Below are 19518 nucleotides of genomic sequence, written 5' to 3' on the forward strand. Positions count from 1 at the left end.
GCGAGAGGAGCACAAGAACCCAGCTGGGTTTCCTCGTCCCACAGGAGAGGGCGTCGCAGAGCTCACAGACAGGACTGCTCTCCTGCTCGCGGTAAGGGCCCCAAGGCTCTAACCAGCCTCTGCTCCAAGCTGTGCGCTGCCTGAGTCCCAGCCTCTGCCCCCCACATGCTTATCCACCCTGATTAAATTGTACCCCGGACTCCTTAGCCCTAACAGATCTCCAAGGCTCCCACCTCCTGGTTCTCCCTAGCTCATCCCCTTTGATTTACAATTTTCCTCCTTGGCTGTGGCAGTCAGCCCTTTATATGGGGACCTCTTAGCCACCCAGGGCTGACACTCAGGGTTGAGCCCCACCCTCGTAAGGGAAGAGAGAGAACTGGAGTAACCATGCTTTAGCATACATGCATTAACAGAATGTTGAGGATTACCAAAGACCCAGGGAAGAGTATAGAAACTATAGAGTTAGGAGATTTCCTTAGAAAGAACCCAGGTTTGAGTCCGTACCTGTCCTTAGCCTGCTCGATGGGCCAGGGCAGTTTGTTGGCATGCCAAGTGCTGTGCTGGGAAATGCACCTGCTTCTAGTCCCGACTCTGCCTTTAACTAGCTCTGTGACTTTGGACAGCAGCTTCCTGAGCTGGGATAGGAATTCAGGGTTTCCCAGACTTGCTTGTGTATTGGGGGTTCTTTTTAACAATAAATATTCCTGAGCCCCATCCTTTCGAATTCTGATCTGGCCGATTTGGGGTGGGGCTCAGGAGTCTCTATTTTAAGACACTCCTAGGGATAGTGATATAGCCAGGAACCTGTGGGTTAGATGAGTTACGAAAGTCTTCGAGCTCTAACATTCTGCGAGCTATGACCTATGACCAGAGCCATTCTGTCCTCTTTATATGAATGAGTTCAGGCAATAGTCCTGCTCAGGAGCAAGAGAGGGGACAAAATGATTCTCTTCCTTCCTGCCCCTCAGAGGGCCCTGAGACACCCTGAATTTCACTGTCATGCCTTTGGCACTATCGGCAACCCTGGCAAAGTCCATCTCTAGGTGACATAAGCCACCTGTAGGTTGAGGACCAAATCTTACTCTGTAGCCCTGGCCACTTCCGACCTTATTTTGCATCTCTGCTCTCTCCTCTGTATTGTAGAGGTAATTATCTGCAGCCTCGAGGATCTCTACATTCACCTCTAGGAGTGAACAGTCAAGACCTACTCTCCTCTCGGGCTTCCTCCACTGTTCCTTACCTCTTGCTCTTGCTCCCACTTCCGATCCTTTGTCCCTTCTTTCCTCACTGCATCTGCATCAGCTGTGACCTTCCTTCCCATCCTACCTTCAAACACCAGAGGAAGCAGCAACACCTAGAACACCTGGGTTCTAAGTCGCGTTCTCTGGGCAGTGTGTTCAGTCCGTCTCCTAGGATACGGAGAAAGTGAGCCTGAGTGGAGGGGGTGCACTCCTGAGTGTCCTCCTCCCTCCTGGACCCCAGTCTCAAAATCTCCACAGGGGACAAGAGCCAGAGGTATTGGGAATTAGAAGAGAAAGAAAGAGAGGAAGAGGTGAGCCTGGGGGGAGGGGGGACGCAGGGGGGAGGCGGGGAGAAGGATGAGGAAAGGAGAGCACAGAGAGGCTGACAAGGAGGCAAGTAGGGAGGCAGACAGGAACAGGAGAGAACGGTGAGCTGAGGGAAGGGAAAATGAAGGTGTCAGGATGGGGGAGGAGAGAAACTGGAAGAAAGAAAAGAAAGGCTACTAAGTGGGACATGGTGGGGGCAGAAGATGACAGAGAGGAGAGACAAAAATCCATGTCCCCCATAGATTCGTAGCCCTGCCCTAACCTGCTTCTGAGACAAAACCCTTTCTAAGGGCAGAGCCTTGGTGAAATCTCCAAGCTGGACATATGGAACCATGGTTCTAGTCCCACTTATGCTATTTAGTTAATTCATTCGATGACTCTGGCAATTCAGTTAATCTTTCTAGTCCTCAGTCCCCTTCTCTATAAAATGAAGCCCAGTTCTGATATCCTGGGGCTCCCTGAGTTGGAATTGGCCCTCGTATGGCCACATGTTGCCTGGATCTAGGTTTCAAATAGCGAGTCAGGAACGGGAGCAGAATTGGAAGAGCAAGGCAAGCCCTGGGGTTGGAGGAGTCTGACAAAAAGCCTTAGATAAATTTCCAAAGAGGGACACCTGGATGGCTCAGTCAGTTAAGCTTCTGACTCTTGATCTCAGCTCAGGTCTTGATTTCAGGGTTGTGAGTTGGAGCCTTGTGTTGGACTACTTAAAAAGAAAAAAAATTTTTTTTTTCCTAAGGCTCATTTGAGAGGAGATAGGCTCAAAAATAGGAGTGTCCCAGCACTGGAGCTTAGGCTTCCCATGGGCTTCCCATGTTTCAGGACATTCTGGTGAGGCTTCTGGACACAGGTGTAAGGGAAGGTAATTCTGTCTTTTCCCAGGGCTGAGACCCACCCCATCCCAGAGTCCCTATGCCCCAGACATGGAAGCTGAAATTCAGTGAGGAGAGAAGGCAGGATGTTGGCAAAGGGGAATTAGATCCCTGTCCCCTAGAGTCTGAGGACCTGAGACATTTAGGAGAGCAGCTATTACTTCAGTCTTCATTCAGTTTTTGCAAGCCTCAGATTCCAGACTGCATCACCACCCAAAAGAGCAGAGCTGTTTTTCTGCCTCTCGTGAAGCACTCTGGGCCCCTTCGTCCATCCAGAGGCTTCTTCTGTTCTCAACCAGGCTCACATATTCAGCTTCAGCCAGCAAAACCTTTGCTTTTTGGAACTGTCTCGGGGTTCTGTCTCTCCTGAGAGCTGCCTCAAGTTGTCCTTCCCACTTAGATATGGATTGGTTGCCAACCTTCTCCTCTCCCTCTGGGCCCCTGCATGTTCGCTAGTCCTTTAGAAAGTCTTCTGTAGGGGCGCCTGGGGGCTCAGTCGGTTAAACATCGGACTCTTGATCTCAGCTCAGGTCTTGATCTTATGGTTGTGAGTTCAAGCCCCATGTTGGGCTCCACACTGGGTGTGGAGTCTACTTTAAAAAAGAAAGAGGGGCTCCTAGGTAGCTCAGTCGGTTGAGTGTCCAACTTTGGCTCAGATCATGATCTTGCAGTTTGTGAGTTCCAGCCCCGTGTCGGGCTCTGTGCTGACAGCTTGGAGGCTGGAGCCTGCTTCGGATTCTGTGTCTCCCTCTCTCTGTCCCTCCCCAGCTCGTGCTCTCTCTGTCACTCTCAAAAATAAATAAACATTAAAAAAATTTTTTTAGAAAGGAAGGAAGGAAAGAAGCCTTCATTGGGTCTATCACATTCCTGAACTTCAGCTTTGGGTCCTATAGTCAGGGAAGCTGTATTTTCAGTGACCCCCCCCACATTTTCCCTAAAGATTTATAGGCTCTTCCAACTAAACAGAGATACGGCACTGATAGGCCGTGTGACCTGAGACAAGTCACATCACATTTCTGGACTTCTGCTTTTCATTTATGAAATATAGGGAGTTGAACTTCACAATGTTTTAATGGAGCACTACCTGACTGGTTTTAGAGATGCTTTTCAGGTTTTAGATACTCATCATTGTCAAAACTTTTAACTTATCAATTAAAAAACACAACAATTCTATTCAAGTGCAGCTCCTTTGCTTATACAAAGCATAGAGCTTTATGCTTCGTGAACTTTGCCAGTTCCAGAAAGATTTTGTCAAGAGTTGATAATTTCTTATAGGGGCTACATATCAAGTCTTCTAGTTCTTTTCAAGGGAAGTTTGTTGTTCCCTACCCAGGTCCTAAATTAGCATAGATCTTAAAGAAGGTTATCTTTTTTAGTAGGTAGAGAGGACTTGAAAACGCAGTTCTAGGACATCTGGGTGGCTCAGTCAGTTAGGCATCTGACTTCAGCTCAGGTCATGATCTCACAGTCCGTGAGTTCGAGCCCCATGTCGGCCAACAGCTCAGAGCCCGGAGCCTGCTTCAGATTCTATCTCTGTCTCTCTTTGCCCCTTCCCCACTCACGTTCTGTCTGTCTGTCTCTCTCTCTCAAAAATAAATAAACGTTAAAAAAAATTTAACAAAATGCAGTTCTGAGACTACATAACTTACCTGGTCCATTAAACTGAGAATAACTGTTAGGCCAAGGAGTGTAAAATATGCTTGACTGTGTGAAGACAGAAGGAGATGGCTTATTTTGCAAGTATGGCACTAAGTGTCACAGAAGAGACAAAAGAGACGCTCTGCCCTGGTCCCCAGGAGCTGGTTGATCTGTACAGGAGCGTGGAGAGGGCTCCCAAGATAGAGAAGCTGGGTTGATTCCATCTGGAGAAGAGAAGAGGATCTAGAGAGATTCCAGGTTCTTAAAGGGGGCAGCCAGCTTGATGGTAGTCCCTAATAATCAGGAGCTAAGGATGATGCAGGTTACACAGCGGACTGTGGGGTATTGGGCAGAAAGCTCTGGTGTATCCCTCTCTGGAGCTGACTATGGGAAACAGCAGAGGCTTTGGAATCAGACATATTTGGCTTTAAATTCTGAATCTTATGTGATCTGATGCAGGTTTCTTAGCCTCTCTAAGCCTCAGAGTCTAACAAACTCGAACTGGAAGTAAAAAGAGCTGAAGAGTCTGTAGATGAGGTACCTAGCACATAGTGGCCAGTCAGGGCACACTGGTTTCCTTCTCTTCCTCCTTTGATCTATTATTCTAAGACCACCAGTATTAACCCAAAGCTTTTTGTTCCTCCTTGCTCCTTTAGGTGACTCTGGCACCAGCTTGTGGAGCAGTAGGTGATGGTGTCCTTGATGCAAGGCCGTGAGTACCCCAGCAGGAGAGGAGGGCTTGGGGACACAGCCCGGGAAGGGAGGAGTCTGGACCCCTGTCCCAAGAGCTCCTCTGGGCCCCTCCACCCTCCCTGCCAGCTACCCACCCAGCCCCTTCTTCTCCTGGCCCAGGGCTGCCCATCAATCAAGATGTGCTGCTGATGCAGAAAGGCATGCTGGTGCGCAAGGTGAGGTCCAAAAGCTGGAAGAAACTAAGATACTTCAGACTTCAGGATGATGGCATGACAGTCTGGCATGCCCGGCAGGCAGGAGGCAAGGCCAAGCCCAGCTGTGAGTCACGTGGATAGCTAAGGGTGGGCGTGCTGGGTAGACAGGACTCTGAAGAGGCCAGCAGCTAGAGAGCAGGGGAGGGACCGGGATCCTACAATGTGTCCTTGTGCTGTCCCTCTTGTGTCTCTCTCCTAGCCTGCAAAGTGGAAATTATAACAGCACTTGCCTCGTAAGGCTATTCATGAGGATTCAACCAGTTATTGCATGTAAAGGGCTTAGGAGAGCCCTAGCATATAAAAGGCTCAATAAATCACAGGTTATATTTTATTACTATTAAATTAAGGCATGATCTCAGGCATCGGGCTGCTTGGATTAAAACCCTTGCTCTGCAACTTTCTAGCTGAGTGGACAAGTTACTTAAATTAAGCTTCAGTTTCCTCATCTGCAAAATAGGGATTAAACGCTACCTGCCTAGATGGTTACAGGGACTAAATGAGTTCATGTATAAAGCACCTAGCATGGGACCTAAAGCCAGGATGCATTTAATGCATTAGCCACAATGATGAATATTTTTAAAAATCATAAATGCAACATAGCAGTGTGCATCCTATTGGCCAGAGATGCCTTATGAACCCTCTAAAAATCTGATCACAGGACACATCTAAGAGAGTCTGCTTTAGAGATATAATCAAAACTCACCAGCCACACCACCTCCAGCTGAGGAAAGGGGGTGGAAGAATTTCTCTGGCTCTCCCCTAGACATCTGGAAAGAGGAAGCCCTCAAACCTGGAACAGGGGAATTGAATTTGGGCACATCATGCTTCGGTGTAACTGCTACTATGTAGACTTCAAGAGTGTTTCCTTCTGTCAGCCCTGACAGTCCTCCTGTGATGCCTCTACATGGGAGCTGAATTCAGAGAGGAGATAAGGCAGGATGTTGGCAAAGGGGGTTTAGAGCCCTGTCCCCTAGAGTCTAAGGACCTGAGACATTCTGTGGCCGGGCCACGGAAGGGACCACCCCTTATTTCAGATGAGAGCACAGAGGGGTTAAGTCATTTTGGTCTGTGTCACACTGCCAGCTGGTGGCCAAAAGCCAGGTCTTGCCACTCCCAACACAGGCCCCTTACCATGCTGCCTATGAAAATGGCCGTGACTCATGGGGAATCTTGAATCCCAGGGGTCTGCATCTCCCTGTACTAAGGATTCAGGGTTTCATCCTATGGAGGTTGGAGTTCCTCTTCCCTATGGCTTCACAGAGAGGAAGGGAGTACTGGTCCTTGACCCTTAGCCCCTGCAATTTGGTGGATTCTCTTCCTCAGTGCCCAACTCGTTTTCTTCTCCGGCAGTCTCAATCTCTGATGTGGAGACAGTGCGTGAGGGCCATGAGTCTGAGCTGTTGCGCAGCCTGGCAGAGGAGTTCCCCCTGGAGCAGGGCTTCACCATCGTCTTCCATGGCCGCCGTTCCAACCTGGACCTGGTGGCCAACAGCGTTGAGGAGGCCCAGATATGGATGCAGGGGCTCCAGCATTTGGTGGACTTTGTCACCAGCATGGACCAAAAGGAGCGGCTGGACCAGTATCAGCAGGATGGAATCAGAGTGGGGACCAGGGGTCACTGAAGGAGCTGCAGGGCTAAGGATGGGGGGGGCGGTGCGTGGCATGTAGGGATAGGGGGGGTCTAAGAGTCCAGTTGGGGTGGGCAAGGGCAGCTCAGGCCAATACGAGACAGAGGATATTGGAGGAGTAATGGAGGCTTGGGACAGCAAAAAACATAGCCAGGCAGAGAGTGGGCAGAAGTTAGGCCCTTCAGGATTGGGACAGTGAGAGGCAAAAGGCCAAACAAGGTACTGATCTTGAGAGCTGAACAGAAGATCCCAGTGGCATTAGCTGGCATAGGACTGGGAAGCAGCTTTAGTGGTGTTGACTGATTCAGGTTTCCTAGATTGTATTCACCTTCCATGCCAGTTCGTTCATTCATTTGCTCGTTCATTCGTTCATTCATTTGCCATTTATTAAGCAGAAGGTGTCAGTCACTATACCACACTTTAGAAGTACAAAGATCAGTGAGACTCAGGCATTGTTTTGGTCGTTGGAAAAAAATGGAATTGTGTAAATAACCTAAGTATCTTAGAAGTGTTAGGGGACTTAGATTATTTGTGGGTGTTCAAAGGAAGGAGAAATACTTAATTCTAGCTAAGAGAGTTCTAAGAAAACGTTAGGCAGGAAGTTGCATTTGAGCTGAGCCTTGAAAAGGAATAGAATTTGAACATAAGAAGGAGGGAAAGCCTCTCCTGCCTGAGGGAATAGCATGAGTAAAGGCCCAGACATAGAACATTGAAGAGCAGGAGGGAGAGTGGGACATCAGAGAGTGGGGGGGGGGGGGTTGCTGAGTCTGGCCAAAGTACAGGGAGGATAGAGGGGGGGTGAGAAGGCTGGGTGGGGGCCAGCTCATGAGGGTGAAGACCTTCATCTATGTTAAGAAACTTGGGCTCCTTTCTGCAGGCAACAGGGAGGCCCCTGCAGGCACCTCAGCCATGCAAGGACAAGATAGATCTCTGGGGAGATTATTCTAGCAGCTAATGTGGAAAATGCATTGGCCATGGAGGAGAGACTGGGAAGATGATAGGGGAGAAGATGTCAGTGGATGAACATGCACACTCATCTGCACACACAAACACACACACGGTGCTTTTGCCTTGACTCACACCTGGGTGGCTGAGTGACTGGTTCCAGCGTGGAGACAAGAACCAGGATGGTCGCATGAGTTTCCCAGAGGTCCAGCGGTTACTACACCTGATGAATGTGGAAATGGACCAGGAATATGCCTTGCAGCTTTTCCAAGTGAGTCTTTCAGGGAAGGGTTTTCAGAAGCCAGGCAAGGCCACATTCTCAGTTGGCCAGAAGTACTCTGGCCCCATCCAGCATCGCTCTTTGTTGAATCTCTCCTATGCACCCTACCACTATGCCAGGCTCGATGGAAAGTGTCGGGCATGCTTCTTACCCTTCGGTCTTCTTAGAAAGATGATTCATGGGACACCTGGGTGGCTCAGTCAGTTAAGCATCTGACTCTTGGTTTCAGCTCAGGTCATGATCTCACAGTTCGTGAGTTTGAGGCCTGCATCGGGCTCCACACTGACAGTGTAGAGCCTGCTTGGGATTCTCTCTCTCCCTCTCTCTCTCTGCCCTTTCCCTGCTCACACTCTGTCTCTCACAATAAATAAACTTAAAAAATCTTTTTTAATAAATTAATTTAAAAAGGAAAGATGATTCATAATCTTATGAAAGGCAAACAATACATTACTATGTCGTAGCTCAAGGACCTCTCTGTCCATAGCCAGAATTTCACAGGTGCCTAGTATCAATGGAAAACTCCAACTGGAATGTGAGTAAATAGGAGGGGATCTTTTGACCTTGTTGGGGGGCATTTCACTCTTTCTAGTTGAAGTTTTTCTCTAGTAGCAAATGGTGTGGCTGCCATTTTGCTTTTTACTTACCAAAGTGGCTTCTATGAACACTAAATGTCAGGAGTTGTGTGGGCATACTGTGGAAATGTGTTTGTATCCATCTGTCAGTAAGATTGCCCTTACAAGGCAAGTTGAAGCCATAAAATTTGCTCTTAAAAGGATTTGTCCACAGTCCTCTAAACCCTCTCTTGCAGGCAGCAGACACATCCCAGTCTGGGACTCTGGAAGGAGAAGAATTTGTAGAGTTCTATAAGGCGTTGACTAAGCGCCCTGAGGTAGAGGAAGTGTTTGAAAACTTTTCAGCTGATGGGCAGAAGCTGACCCTGCTGGAATTTGTGGATTTCCTCCGAGAGGAGCAGAAAGAAGGAGAAAGAGCTTCAGACCTTGCTCTGGAACTCATCGACCGCTATGAGCCTTCAGATAGTGGTAAGAGGGCCAGAGGGTGGAGAGGCACCCGTCACGGGGTGGGGAGGGGGACCAGGGTTAGAAAGGTCCAGAGCCAAGCCACCTTCTGCCTAGCTCAGGGAAGGCTGAGTCTACCCGTATGCCAGTCCCTGTGCTATCATTTTCCTCTCATTCAACCACTCCCTGGGAAGGAGAGCAGCGATTTCCTTCCCAAGTAAGACAGGAGTCTCCCATCGTGCTGGATCTCTCCAGAGGAAGACCCTTCCTTAAGTCCCCTCTCTTCCACTCTGCTCCTGCTCCACTTTCAGAATAAGTTCTTCCTGGTATCAACGTTTGTCCCCAGGGGAAAAGGGAGCTCCTTGGTCCTCTTGCCTTGGCTTCTCCTCTAGCGCATATGATTCGTCTTCCTCTAGCTCCTTCATGGTCCCTGTTTGTTGTTTCTTTTTTAAATTTTTTTTTCAATGTTTATTTATTTTTGGGACAGAGAGAGACAGAGCATGAACGGGGGAGGGGCAGAGTGAGAGGGAGACACAGAATCGGAAACAGGCTCCAGGCTCCGAGCCATCAGCCCGGAGCCTGACGCGGGGCTCGAACTCACGGACCGCGAGATCGTGACCTGGCTGAAGTCGGACGCTTAACCGACTGCGCCACCCAGGCGCCCCTGTTTGTTGTTTCTTTAAGTGCTGGGTCTCTGCCCTTTCCTGAGCTCTCTCCAAATTCTCCGAGTGGTTCTTGAGTCGCTAAGCCCCTGGGGAAGGAAGCTGGTCAGTCCCTGGCTGAGGGGGCATGATGAGGAGGCCAGTCACCCAGCTTTTAGCAAGCACCACTAACATACGCCCTCTCTGCCCTCAGACCTTTGTCCCTGCCCCTTCAGTGGACATCTCCCTGCCCTCCATGCCCTTCAGAATAGCAGGAACTGACATTAATAATAGATGATTTACAAGGAACTTTCACATCACTTGCTTCATTTAGTCCTCCCTACAACCTTGTAAATCAAAAGCATAATCTTTATTCGGCTTCTGCTAAGTATCCCGTCATGTGCCAATATTGCTACATGCCTTTTCTCTCCTCATCCTTCCAATGGCCTGTCGAAGTGGGTTTCTGTTATTAAGTCAGTTGTGCGAAAGAAGAGAACTAGGGTTTAGAAAGATCAAATGAGCTTCTCAAAGCCACAGCTAATGAGAGGATGAATCAGGATTCAAACCCGAGTCACTTGACCCTTTCCTCATACCTCTGTGGAGCATGAGGATTAGAGACGAGATGAATGAGAGCTGGACAAGGGACCCACGTTGCCAAGTCTCAACTCCCAACGCCCTTTCATTCATGTCGTTCACGTCACATACGTCAGCCAATGCTTATTGAGCACCTGTCATAGGCCAGGACTAGGCTCGGACCAGAAATACAGCAGGAGAGGTTGGACAAGGACACTGCCCTCATGGAACTTAGAGTCAAACAGAAAGGGCTGGAATTGCTGATTCCAGATACCTGTTCATGCTCAGAGAAGACAGGGGGCTATAAAGAAATCATTTCAGAAAACTAAATAGGAGAAGAAATGCTGAGGCATTAGACAGTGGGATCTTCCCTTTCCAGTGCAGGATCTGGTAGACATCAGTTACATTTATTCTACTTGCCGGTCCTTCTGGATATCCCTCCCCTGCATTCACTGGCAGTTACTATACTCTGGCTGCAGAGCATCGTATCAGCCAGGAGACCTGGGCTTAATTCCCCACTGTACTTCTTTTTTTTTTTTCTTTTTCCTTTTTCTTTAAAAATTTTTATTATTTTTAAATTTACATTCAAGTTAGTTAGCATATAGTACAATAATAATTTCAGGCGTAGAATCCAGTGATTCATCCCTACATATAACATCCAGTGCTCATCCCAACAAGTGTCCTCCTTAATGCCCCTTGCCCATTTAGCCCCATGCCCCCACCCACAGCCCCTCCAGCAACCCTCAGTTTGTTCTCTATATTAAGAGCCTCTTATGTTTTGTCCCCCTCCCTGTTTTATATTATTTTTGCTTCCTTCCCCTATGTTCATCTGTTTTGTATCTTAAATTCTACATATGAGTGATATGATATTTGTCTTTCTCTGACTGACTTGTTTTCACTTAGCATAGTACCTCTCTGGTTCCATCCACGTTGTTGCAAATGGCAAGATTGCATTCTTTTGATTGCTGAGTAATACTCCATTGGATATATAAACCACATCTTCTTTATCCATTCATCCATTGATGGACATTTGGGCTCTTGCCATACTTTGGCTATTGGCGATACTGATGCTATAAACACGGGGGTGCATGTGTCCCTTCGAAACAGCACACCTGTATCCCTTGGATAAATGCCTAGTAGTGCAATTGCTGGGTCATAGGGTAGTTCTATTTTTAGTTTTTTGAGGAACCTCCATACTGTTTTTCCAGAGCAGCTGCACCAGCTTGCATTCCCACCAACAATGCAAAGAGATCCTCTTTCTCCACATCCTCGCCAATATCTGTCATCATCTGAGTTGTTAATTTTAGCCATTCTGACAGGTGTGAGGTGGTATCTCATTGTGGTTTTGATTTGTATTTCCCTGATGATGAGTGATATGGAGCATTTTTCATGTGTCAGTTGGCCATCTGGATGTCTTCTTCTTTGGACAAGTGTCTATTCATGTCTTTTGCCCCATTCTTCACTGGATTGTTTGATAAGTTTCTTGTAGATTTGGTATACTAACCCTTTGTCTGATATGTTGTTAGCAAATATCTTCTCCCATTCTGTCAGTTGCCTTTGAGTTTTGCTGATTGTTTCTCTCACCATGCAGAAGCTTTTTATCTTAATGAGGTCCCAATAGTTCATTTTGCTTTTTGTTTCCCTTGCCTCCAGAGACATGTTGAGTTAGAAGTTGCTGCGGCCGAGGTCAGAGAGGTTTTTGCCTGCTTTCTCCTCTTCCCCACTGTACTTCTTACTAACCGAGTAGCCCTGGGCAGAGTGAGACATGGTTTGCTCATTTGTAAAATACTTGGTTACCGAATGAAATGATGAACATGAGAAGTATCTGGCAACTGTTGGATTTACCCTCGTGATTTAAGTTATTACTATCAAGAAGAAAACCTTCCTGCCTGACTTCCTGCCACTGCCTTTCTCCATCTCTAGGCCTTGTCAAAGCTGGAGCAAGGAAGCTGGGCATTAGAGTCAAGTTGTTTGGCCTCCCAAGAGAACCCCTCTGCAGTGTGGTTACCCTCAGTGAGACCGCACAGCCCAGTGATATGGGTGTGGCTCAGACACCTGGCTGCCTGGGTTCAAATCCCAGCTCCTTCACTTACTAGTTATGTTACCTAACCTCTCAGGGCAGGTTATATTATATCTGCCTCATCATGTCGGTGAGAGCATTAAGAGAGATGCTGCATGGAACGTCCCAGGTATAAGTGCTCAGTATTAGTTGTCATTGTTGGTATTGGTGAAGCCCATGCTGAGATGGGTGAGGGCTATGGAAGGAATGACAGGACCCTACCATCAAAGAAAGTGTAGCGTAAGGTGATATTGGACAAATACTCTTCAAAATACCATCTGAGAATTGATGATAGGAAGAACCCCAGGTCATGGTTGGCAGCAGCTACGCAGCCCAGGGAATAAACCACAGGTACCTCGGTCATGCCACTAAGTGTTCGACTTTGTTTCTCTCTGGTCCTCAGCCTTCCCCATCTATAAAATTAACCCTGGCACTGAATACTGTGCTGTCCATTATGGTAACCATGAACTCTGTGTGACTATTTACATTAGATTACTAAAATCAGGGTGCCTGGCTGGCCTCAGTTGGAAGAGCATGGGACTCTTATCTCGGGGGTCATGAGTCCAAGCCCACACTGGGTGTAGACATTACTTAAAAGAATAATAAATTCAAACTTAAAAAATAATAATTAGCTAAAATCAAAATTTTAAATTCAGTTCTTCAGTCACACAACCACATTTCAGGTGCTTGGTAGCCATATGTGTTTAGAGGCTACCATACTGGATGGCACAGATAGAACATTTCCATCATTGCAGAAAGTTCTATTGGATAGCACTGATTAGAATGATGTTTAGTTTTGTTTTTAACTAATGCTTTTTTTTTAAGCTTATATATTTTTGAGAGAGACAGAGAGACCATGAGTGGGGGAGGGGCAGAGAGAGAAGGAGAGAGAATCCCAAGCAGGCTCCCCGCTCAGCACAGAGCCTGACGTGGGCTCAATTCCACAACCGTGAGATTGTGACCTGAGCTGAAATTAGGAGTTGGATGCTCAACACCTGAGCCACCCAGGCACTGCTGGACTAGAATGATCTTAACGATTTCTCCTTGTAACTTTAACTTTCTCTGAGGGCGGGTGATGATCGAATGTGACAGTGGGTGGGGCACATTTTGGGATCTAGAGGCCTGGGAGTGGACACCATCTGTAATCAGGACTCTGGAAGAGGGGGTGGGGTGAAAGACGGGCTGGGGATGCGCTGGGATGCTCTCACTCAGAGCTTCTCACTCTGGCATTCCCCTGCTCCCCACCTTAGGCAAAGTGCGACATGTGCTGAGCTTGGATGGCTTCCTCAGCTACCTCTGCTCGAAGGATGGAGATGTCTTCAACCCAGCCTGCCTCCCCATCTACCAGGATATGACTCAACCCCCGAACCACTATTATATCAACTCCTCTCACAACACCTACCTAGTGGGGGACCAGCTTTGTGGCCAGAGCAGCGTCGAAGGATATATACGGTGCAGCGGGAAGGGCTCCAGCTCATGAGAAGGGGCCATCTGTGCTCTCAGTAGCTAACAGGGATTGAGAAGATGTCCTGGGGGGGGGGGGGGGCTTGGGGCTGAGGATCCCTGGATCCCTGGGAGACTTGAAGGACATGTGAAGACTGACAGGGAGACTAGTATTGAAACTCTATGGGTATATAGAGCTGCTTTCTCTTTCATAGGCTATGAATGCTCCTGGAACCCAGAGGTCCTGACAGGTTTATTTTGAACAAATAAAGTAAATGTTACACAAAAAGCCGTAGCGCATAGAAGTAGAAACGTATGTTCTGAGTCGACCATTTGAGGTCAAATCCTAGCTCTCTCAGAGCTTGGTACTCTGGTTCTAAGTACTTAACCCCTCTGTACTTCAGTTTCCCCTTCTATGAAATAGGGATGATAACAATGCCTATTCTGTCTGAGTTGTGAGGACTTTTTCAAATGTTTATTTATTTATTTTTGAGTGGGGCAGGGGAAGGGCAGAGAGAAGGAGACAGAGAATCCCAAGCATGATCCACATTGTCAGCACAGAACCCCGATGTGGGGCTCGATCTCACGAACCTCAGATCATGCATGACCTGAGCTAAAATCAAGAGTCGGACACTTAACCGACTGCGCCACCCAGGCTCCCCTGAGTTGTGAGGATTAAATGAGATAATCCATGTGTTAATAGCTAATAAGTGGTATCTTCTTTTTGTGATTATCTGTGGCTAGATTGAATAGTCAAGATATCTTGACTTACAGTGCCAGCACTGAACTAGCAGCTTCAGGGTATACAAAGATTAGTGAAATATATTGTTTCTGTCCCAGGACATTCAGTAGAGAAAATACAGTATAAATTTACTGAGAATTTGAGGGGTGCTTGTCTGGCACAGTTGGTAGAACATGCACTCTTGATCTTGGGGTCGTGAGTTCAGCCCTATGTTGCGCATAGAGCTTACTTTGAAAACAACCAAATAGGGGCGCCTGGGTGGCTCAGTTGGGTTAAACATCCGAGCTTTGGCTCACGTCATGATCTCGCAGTTTGTGAGTTCCAGCCCCACGTCAGGCTCTGTGCTGACAGCTCAGAGCCTGGAGCCTGCTTCGGATTCTGTGTCTCCTTCTCTCTCTGCCCTTCCCCCACCTGTGCTCTGTCTCTCTCTGTCTCTCAAAATAAATAAATGTAAAAACAAACAAACAAATTTCCTAGAGTTTAAATAACTCAGGGGCCGCAGAACGATACACAACCAGAACACCAGAAGCATCATGAGGCAATATGTGATGACTTGCTGAAGGCAGCCTGGAGTTAGGTGGGCTGGGGGTGGGGGGGTGGAGGTGGTGAGAGCTGTAACAGTGTTCCAGTGGACAGAGAAAGGCCCACGGAGATGTGGCATGAAAGGGTCTTAACAGATAAGTGCCGGCGAGCACTGTTCTCCTCCAGAGTGGGTAAGGGTCCCTAGACGGAAGAGGAGACCTTAACCTCTCCGTCTCTTGGTGTTTGGGGTTTTTTGGCAGGGCCCTGAAGAGGGGGGTGCCGCTGTGTGGAGGTGGATATATGGACGGACCTAGTGGGGAGCCTATCGTTTACCATGGACACACCCTGACCTCCCGCATCCCGTTCAAAGATGTCGTGGCCACTGTAGCACAGTACGCCTTCCAGGTAGGAGCCCCGGGATGAGCATACTGGTGAGGGAAGATGATCTGAGGGAGGAGCGGCTGGCTCTGGATCTGCAGAGGGTAGAGGGATACAGGGGAGGTCTTATCAAATAGCATATATGTGTAACTGAAACATCAGGCGAATATTAAGGGATTATGAAATAGGGTTGGGTATGTCACCAGTAATTAGTAGTCAGAGAGGCTATTGCTAGAGATTATTAACTAGTACCTTGAATAAGTGTCACCTATTTGGGAGAGGGTGGATAAGGAAGCAGAGAAGATGGTGGGTAGGGCTGGGGGACAAGAGGAATCGGGAGATGAGAGTGTAACATGAGCACATAGTTAGGGGAATGGCCTAGCCTTCCCACTCTGAGGCTAAACATCAAAGGTCCCAGAGGGACCTGGGTCAGACCTGGTACAAGTCTCAGATTTGGGATCCCAGAGTGACTTTTTTATTTTTCTTCTTATTTAATTATTTAATTATTTTATTTTTATTTTTATTTTTTTTTGAGAGAGAGAAAGAGCATGCACAAGTAGCAGGGAGCAGAAGAGGGGTGGGGAGAGAATTCCAAGCAGGTTCCAGACTCTTAACCTGGAGCCTGACACTGGACTTGAACTCACCAACCGTGAGATCATGACCTGAGCCGAAATTAGGAGTCGGGCACTTAACCGACTCTGCCACCCAGGCGCTCCCACAACAGTGACTTTTAAACATGGGGTGGGCCCCAGACCCAGCAAGACCTCCTTGACACCTGGAATCGGGTCACAGGAGTTTAGCCATCAGGGTACTCCGCTGAGTGAGTCACCAGGGGAGGCCTGGAGACGCAAGGAAGTTACAGGCTATAGAACTCTGGCTCCAGCCTCCCCTCCCTTCCCTATCAGACATCAGACTACCCAGTCATCTTGTCCCTGGAGAACCACTGCACCTGGGAGCAGCAGCAGGTCATGCGCGCTTCATCTGACCGAGATCTTGGGGGAGCACTTGCTGAGCACAAACCTTGGACGGGCTGCTGCCCACTCAGCTGCCCTCGGCCTGAGGTAGGCGCCCTGTTCCCCGAGCCCGGGCTCTACCGTGGCTTCCATACCCTCCCATCTCGGCTCCTTCCTCCATGCCCCTCCTTTTCCTTCTCCTCACCCTCAGATGGATTATCCTTCTCTTTAATATCTTGGAGACAACTTTTTTTTAATTAAAAAATTTTATTTTAGAGAGGGAAAGAACATGAGCAGGGGAGAGGGACAGAAGAGAGAGAGAGAGAGAGAGAGAGAGAGAGAATCCCAAGCAGTCCTCCACGCTCACGTGGAGCCCAGTGTGGGGCTCAATACCATGACCCGATGTCCCAACAATTTTATTTTTAAAAATACAATTGAATACAGAATTGTTTATAGTTCTCTAAATTTTAAATCAATTATTTACTTCTTACTTCTTTTTTCAATGGAAATATCTTTTTTTTTCCTGATAGTTCATAATTATTGTAGACTATACAAACAATATACAGAAAGGGAAGTCCCCCACCATAATCTGAGCCTCTCCCAAAACAGCTGTCAATAGATTTTTAAGGTTTATTTATTATGAGAGAGAGAGAGAGAGAGAGAGAGAATATGAGTGGAGGAGGGGCAGAGAAAGAGGGAGAGAAAATCCCAAGCAGACTCTACGCTCCACAGTAAGCCTGATCCGAGGTCGATCTCACAACCCTGAGATCATGACCTGAGCTGAAATCAAGAGCTGGAAAGCTTAGCTGACTAAGCCACCCAGGTGCCCTGTCAATAGTTTTTTTAAAATGCTTATATAAACATGTATGTGTATATATATTTATGTTTTTAAAAACGTGCATGGGGTCCTTTTCTATATCCCTTTTATATTTCACATACCGTATATATCATGGATGTCTTTTCATGTATAATTTTGCTCCTTCTAATAGCTATTCTATTTCCTATGTGGTATTCTATTTTCTGTTATGAACCATCATTTATTCAACCAGTAAATGGTATCATTCAGGTTGTTGCTAAGTTTTCATTTTTACATACAGCTTTGTCCATTTATTCTTCTGTGAGATGGGTTTCTAGAAGTAAAATTGCTGGGTTGGAGAGTTTGCATGTTGATATTTTGGTAATTATTACCAAGTTGCCCCTGGAGGAAAAAAACTAAATTGCATTCCAACCAACAGTGTAAGAGAATGACTACAAACAACTCCAGTAGTGAGATGATTCATAGTGGCAAATGTGGAAAAAAAAAGAAAGAAAGAAAGAAAGAAAAAAAAGTTCAAGTTTTAAAAAAGAAAGGTCTATATTTTCTTCTTTTGGATTAATTATATTATTTACCCACTTTTATTGGGGTTTATAATCTTTTTCTAAATTTTATTTTAGATAGAGCTCATACAGGGTAGAGAGGGGCAGAGGGAGAGAGAGAGAGAGAGAGAGAGAGAGAGAGAGAATCTTAAGCAGACTCATGCTCAGCATGGAGTCTGACTTGGGGCTCAATCCCATGACCCAAGCCAAAATCAAGAGTTAGACACTCAACTGACTGAGCTACCCAGGAACCCCAGGTCACCCTGGTTTGTTATCTTTGTTGATACATAACAAATTTGTTTGCTTGTTTTACAGAGATGATTCCTAAGCAAGAAACTGTAGTTACGGTTTTATTTATTTATTTATTTACTTACTTAATTACTATTTATTTATTTATTTATTTATGAGAGACAGAGGGAGAGAGAGTGTCAGCAGGGGAGGGGCAAGAGAGAGAGGGAGTCACAGAATCTGAAGTGAGCTGCAGGCTCTGAGCTGTCAGCACAGAGCCCAATGTGGGGCTCGAACACATGAACCATGAGATCATGACCTGAGCCAAAGTCTGATGCTTAACTGACTGAGCCACCCAGGCATCCCTGTTTGTTTGTTTGTTTTATTATTTTTAAGTAGGCTCCACGCCCATGTGGGGCTTGAACTCACGACCCTGAGATGAAGAGTCCCCTGCTCTCCCAACAGAGCCGGTCAGGTGCCCCTATTTTTTAAATGTTAAAGATATAAATGCTTTGGAAAATATCTGTTTTTGCAGTCTTTGCTTTGGATTATTGCCTCTTCTGCCTTATTAGGGATTTTTTTTTAATGTTTATTTATTTTGACAGAGAGAGAGAGAGAGGAGAGAGAGAGACAGAGCACAAGTGGGGGAGGGGCAGAGAGAGAGGGAGACACAGAATCCGAAGCAGGCTCCAGCTCTGAGCTGTCAGCACAGAGCCCGACGCAGGGCTCGAACCCACAAATTGTGAGATCATGACCTGAGCCGAAGTCGGACGCTCAACCGACTGAGCCACCCAGGCACCCATGCCCTACTCGGGATTTGAAGCTTTATGTAGTCAAATCTGCCAGTCTTTTTTATGTCTTCTGAGTTTTCATCTCCTGTTTTTTTTTTCTTCTTTTTTCCACCTCCTGTTTCTAAAGGCTTTCCCATTGAAAGATTATTCAAAAGATTCTCTATTTTTTTCTGATACTCTTAGTTCTTCACATTTAAATCTTTAATCTGGGAGAAAATCTTCAAATGTAAGGTAGGGGTCCCATGTATTGTTTTCCAAATGGATAGGGATGTTACAAGTTGGCTTAAGGATAGGGAATCCCTACTCTATGTATCATGCAGCACCCCCCCCCCATGGGCACTCCTGACCACCCACTTCCCTGTCTTTGAGGTGGTCCCATCAGAGCAGTGGGCACTGCAATGGTCCCCAGGAGGGGCCCAGAGCAGACAAGCAAACAAGTCCCTTCATTTCCACCCCCAGGAGCTTCGAGGAAGATCCTGGTGAAGGGAGAAGCTACAGACCCTTGAGGAGGACCTCGAGGAAGAGGAAGAGAGGAAGTGCTGGAGTCCTCAACTGGAGGGAGAAGCAGGAGGCTAGGCCAGAGCTGGAGGCCCAGTTTGAGTCTGAGCCCCAGGAGCTGAGCCCCCGCAGTAAGGACAAAAAGAAGACAAGGTGGGCCAGGAGGGTGGTCTTTCCGCTCTAGCACTGGGCGGTCTGTACCATAAGCTGAGTTCATGTGTGGAGAGACTAGAGCCAAGCAAGGTGGAGAGCCAAGGAGCAAAACGCCCCTTACCCCCAGTAAATGAGGTGTAGGGATGGCATCACTATATATGGTCAGAGAGAGAGAGAGAGAGAGATTGCAAGTGGCTTTCAACTTCTTTGGGCCATGAAATCTTTTTTGAATGAAATCTTATACGGGTGCTCTGTATCAAGAGATAAATGTGGAGCTGTCCTAGGTGGAG

At 47.2% G+C, this 19518-nt stretch overlaps 1 protein-coding gene across 1 annotated transcript in view; it reads left to right on the forward strand.

Moving 5' to 3' along the window:
* The window catches only part of PLCD4 (phospholipase C delta 4), a 23358-nt gene continuing 3840 nt past the window's right edge, over window positions 1–19518 (forward strand). Inside the window, 16 exon segments of the mRNA XM_032594517.1 lie at window positions 1–91; window positions 4732–4787; window positions 4928–5086; window positions 6373–6601; window positions 7737–7866; window positions 8684–8915; window positions 13415–13616; window positions 13904–13912; window positions 15142–15173; window positions 15176–15276; window positions 16155–16220; window positions 16222–16266; window positions 16268–16310; window positions 19037–19064; window positions 19066–19141; window positions 19143–19224. Coding sequence (XP_032450408.1) covers window positions 4766–4787; window positions 4928–5086; window positions 6373–6601; window positions 7737–7866; window positions 8684–8915; window positions 13415–13616; window positions 13904–13912; window positions 15142–15173; window positions 15176–15276; window positions 16155–16220; window positions 16222–16266; window positions 16268–16310; window positions 19037–19064; window positions 19066–19141; window positions 19143–19224 — 1456 coding nt within the window. The 5' untranslated portion in view covers window positions 1–91; window positions 4732–4765.

Source organism: Lynx canadensis, chromosome C1 (assembly GCF_007474595.2).
Source record: "Lynx canadensis isolate LIC74 chromosome C1, mLynCan4.pri.v2, whole genome shotgun sequence".
NCBI classification, from domain to species: Eukaryota; Metazoa; Chordata; class Mammalia; order Carnivora; family Felidae; genus Lynx; species Lynx canadensis.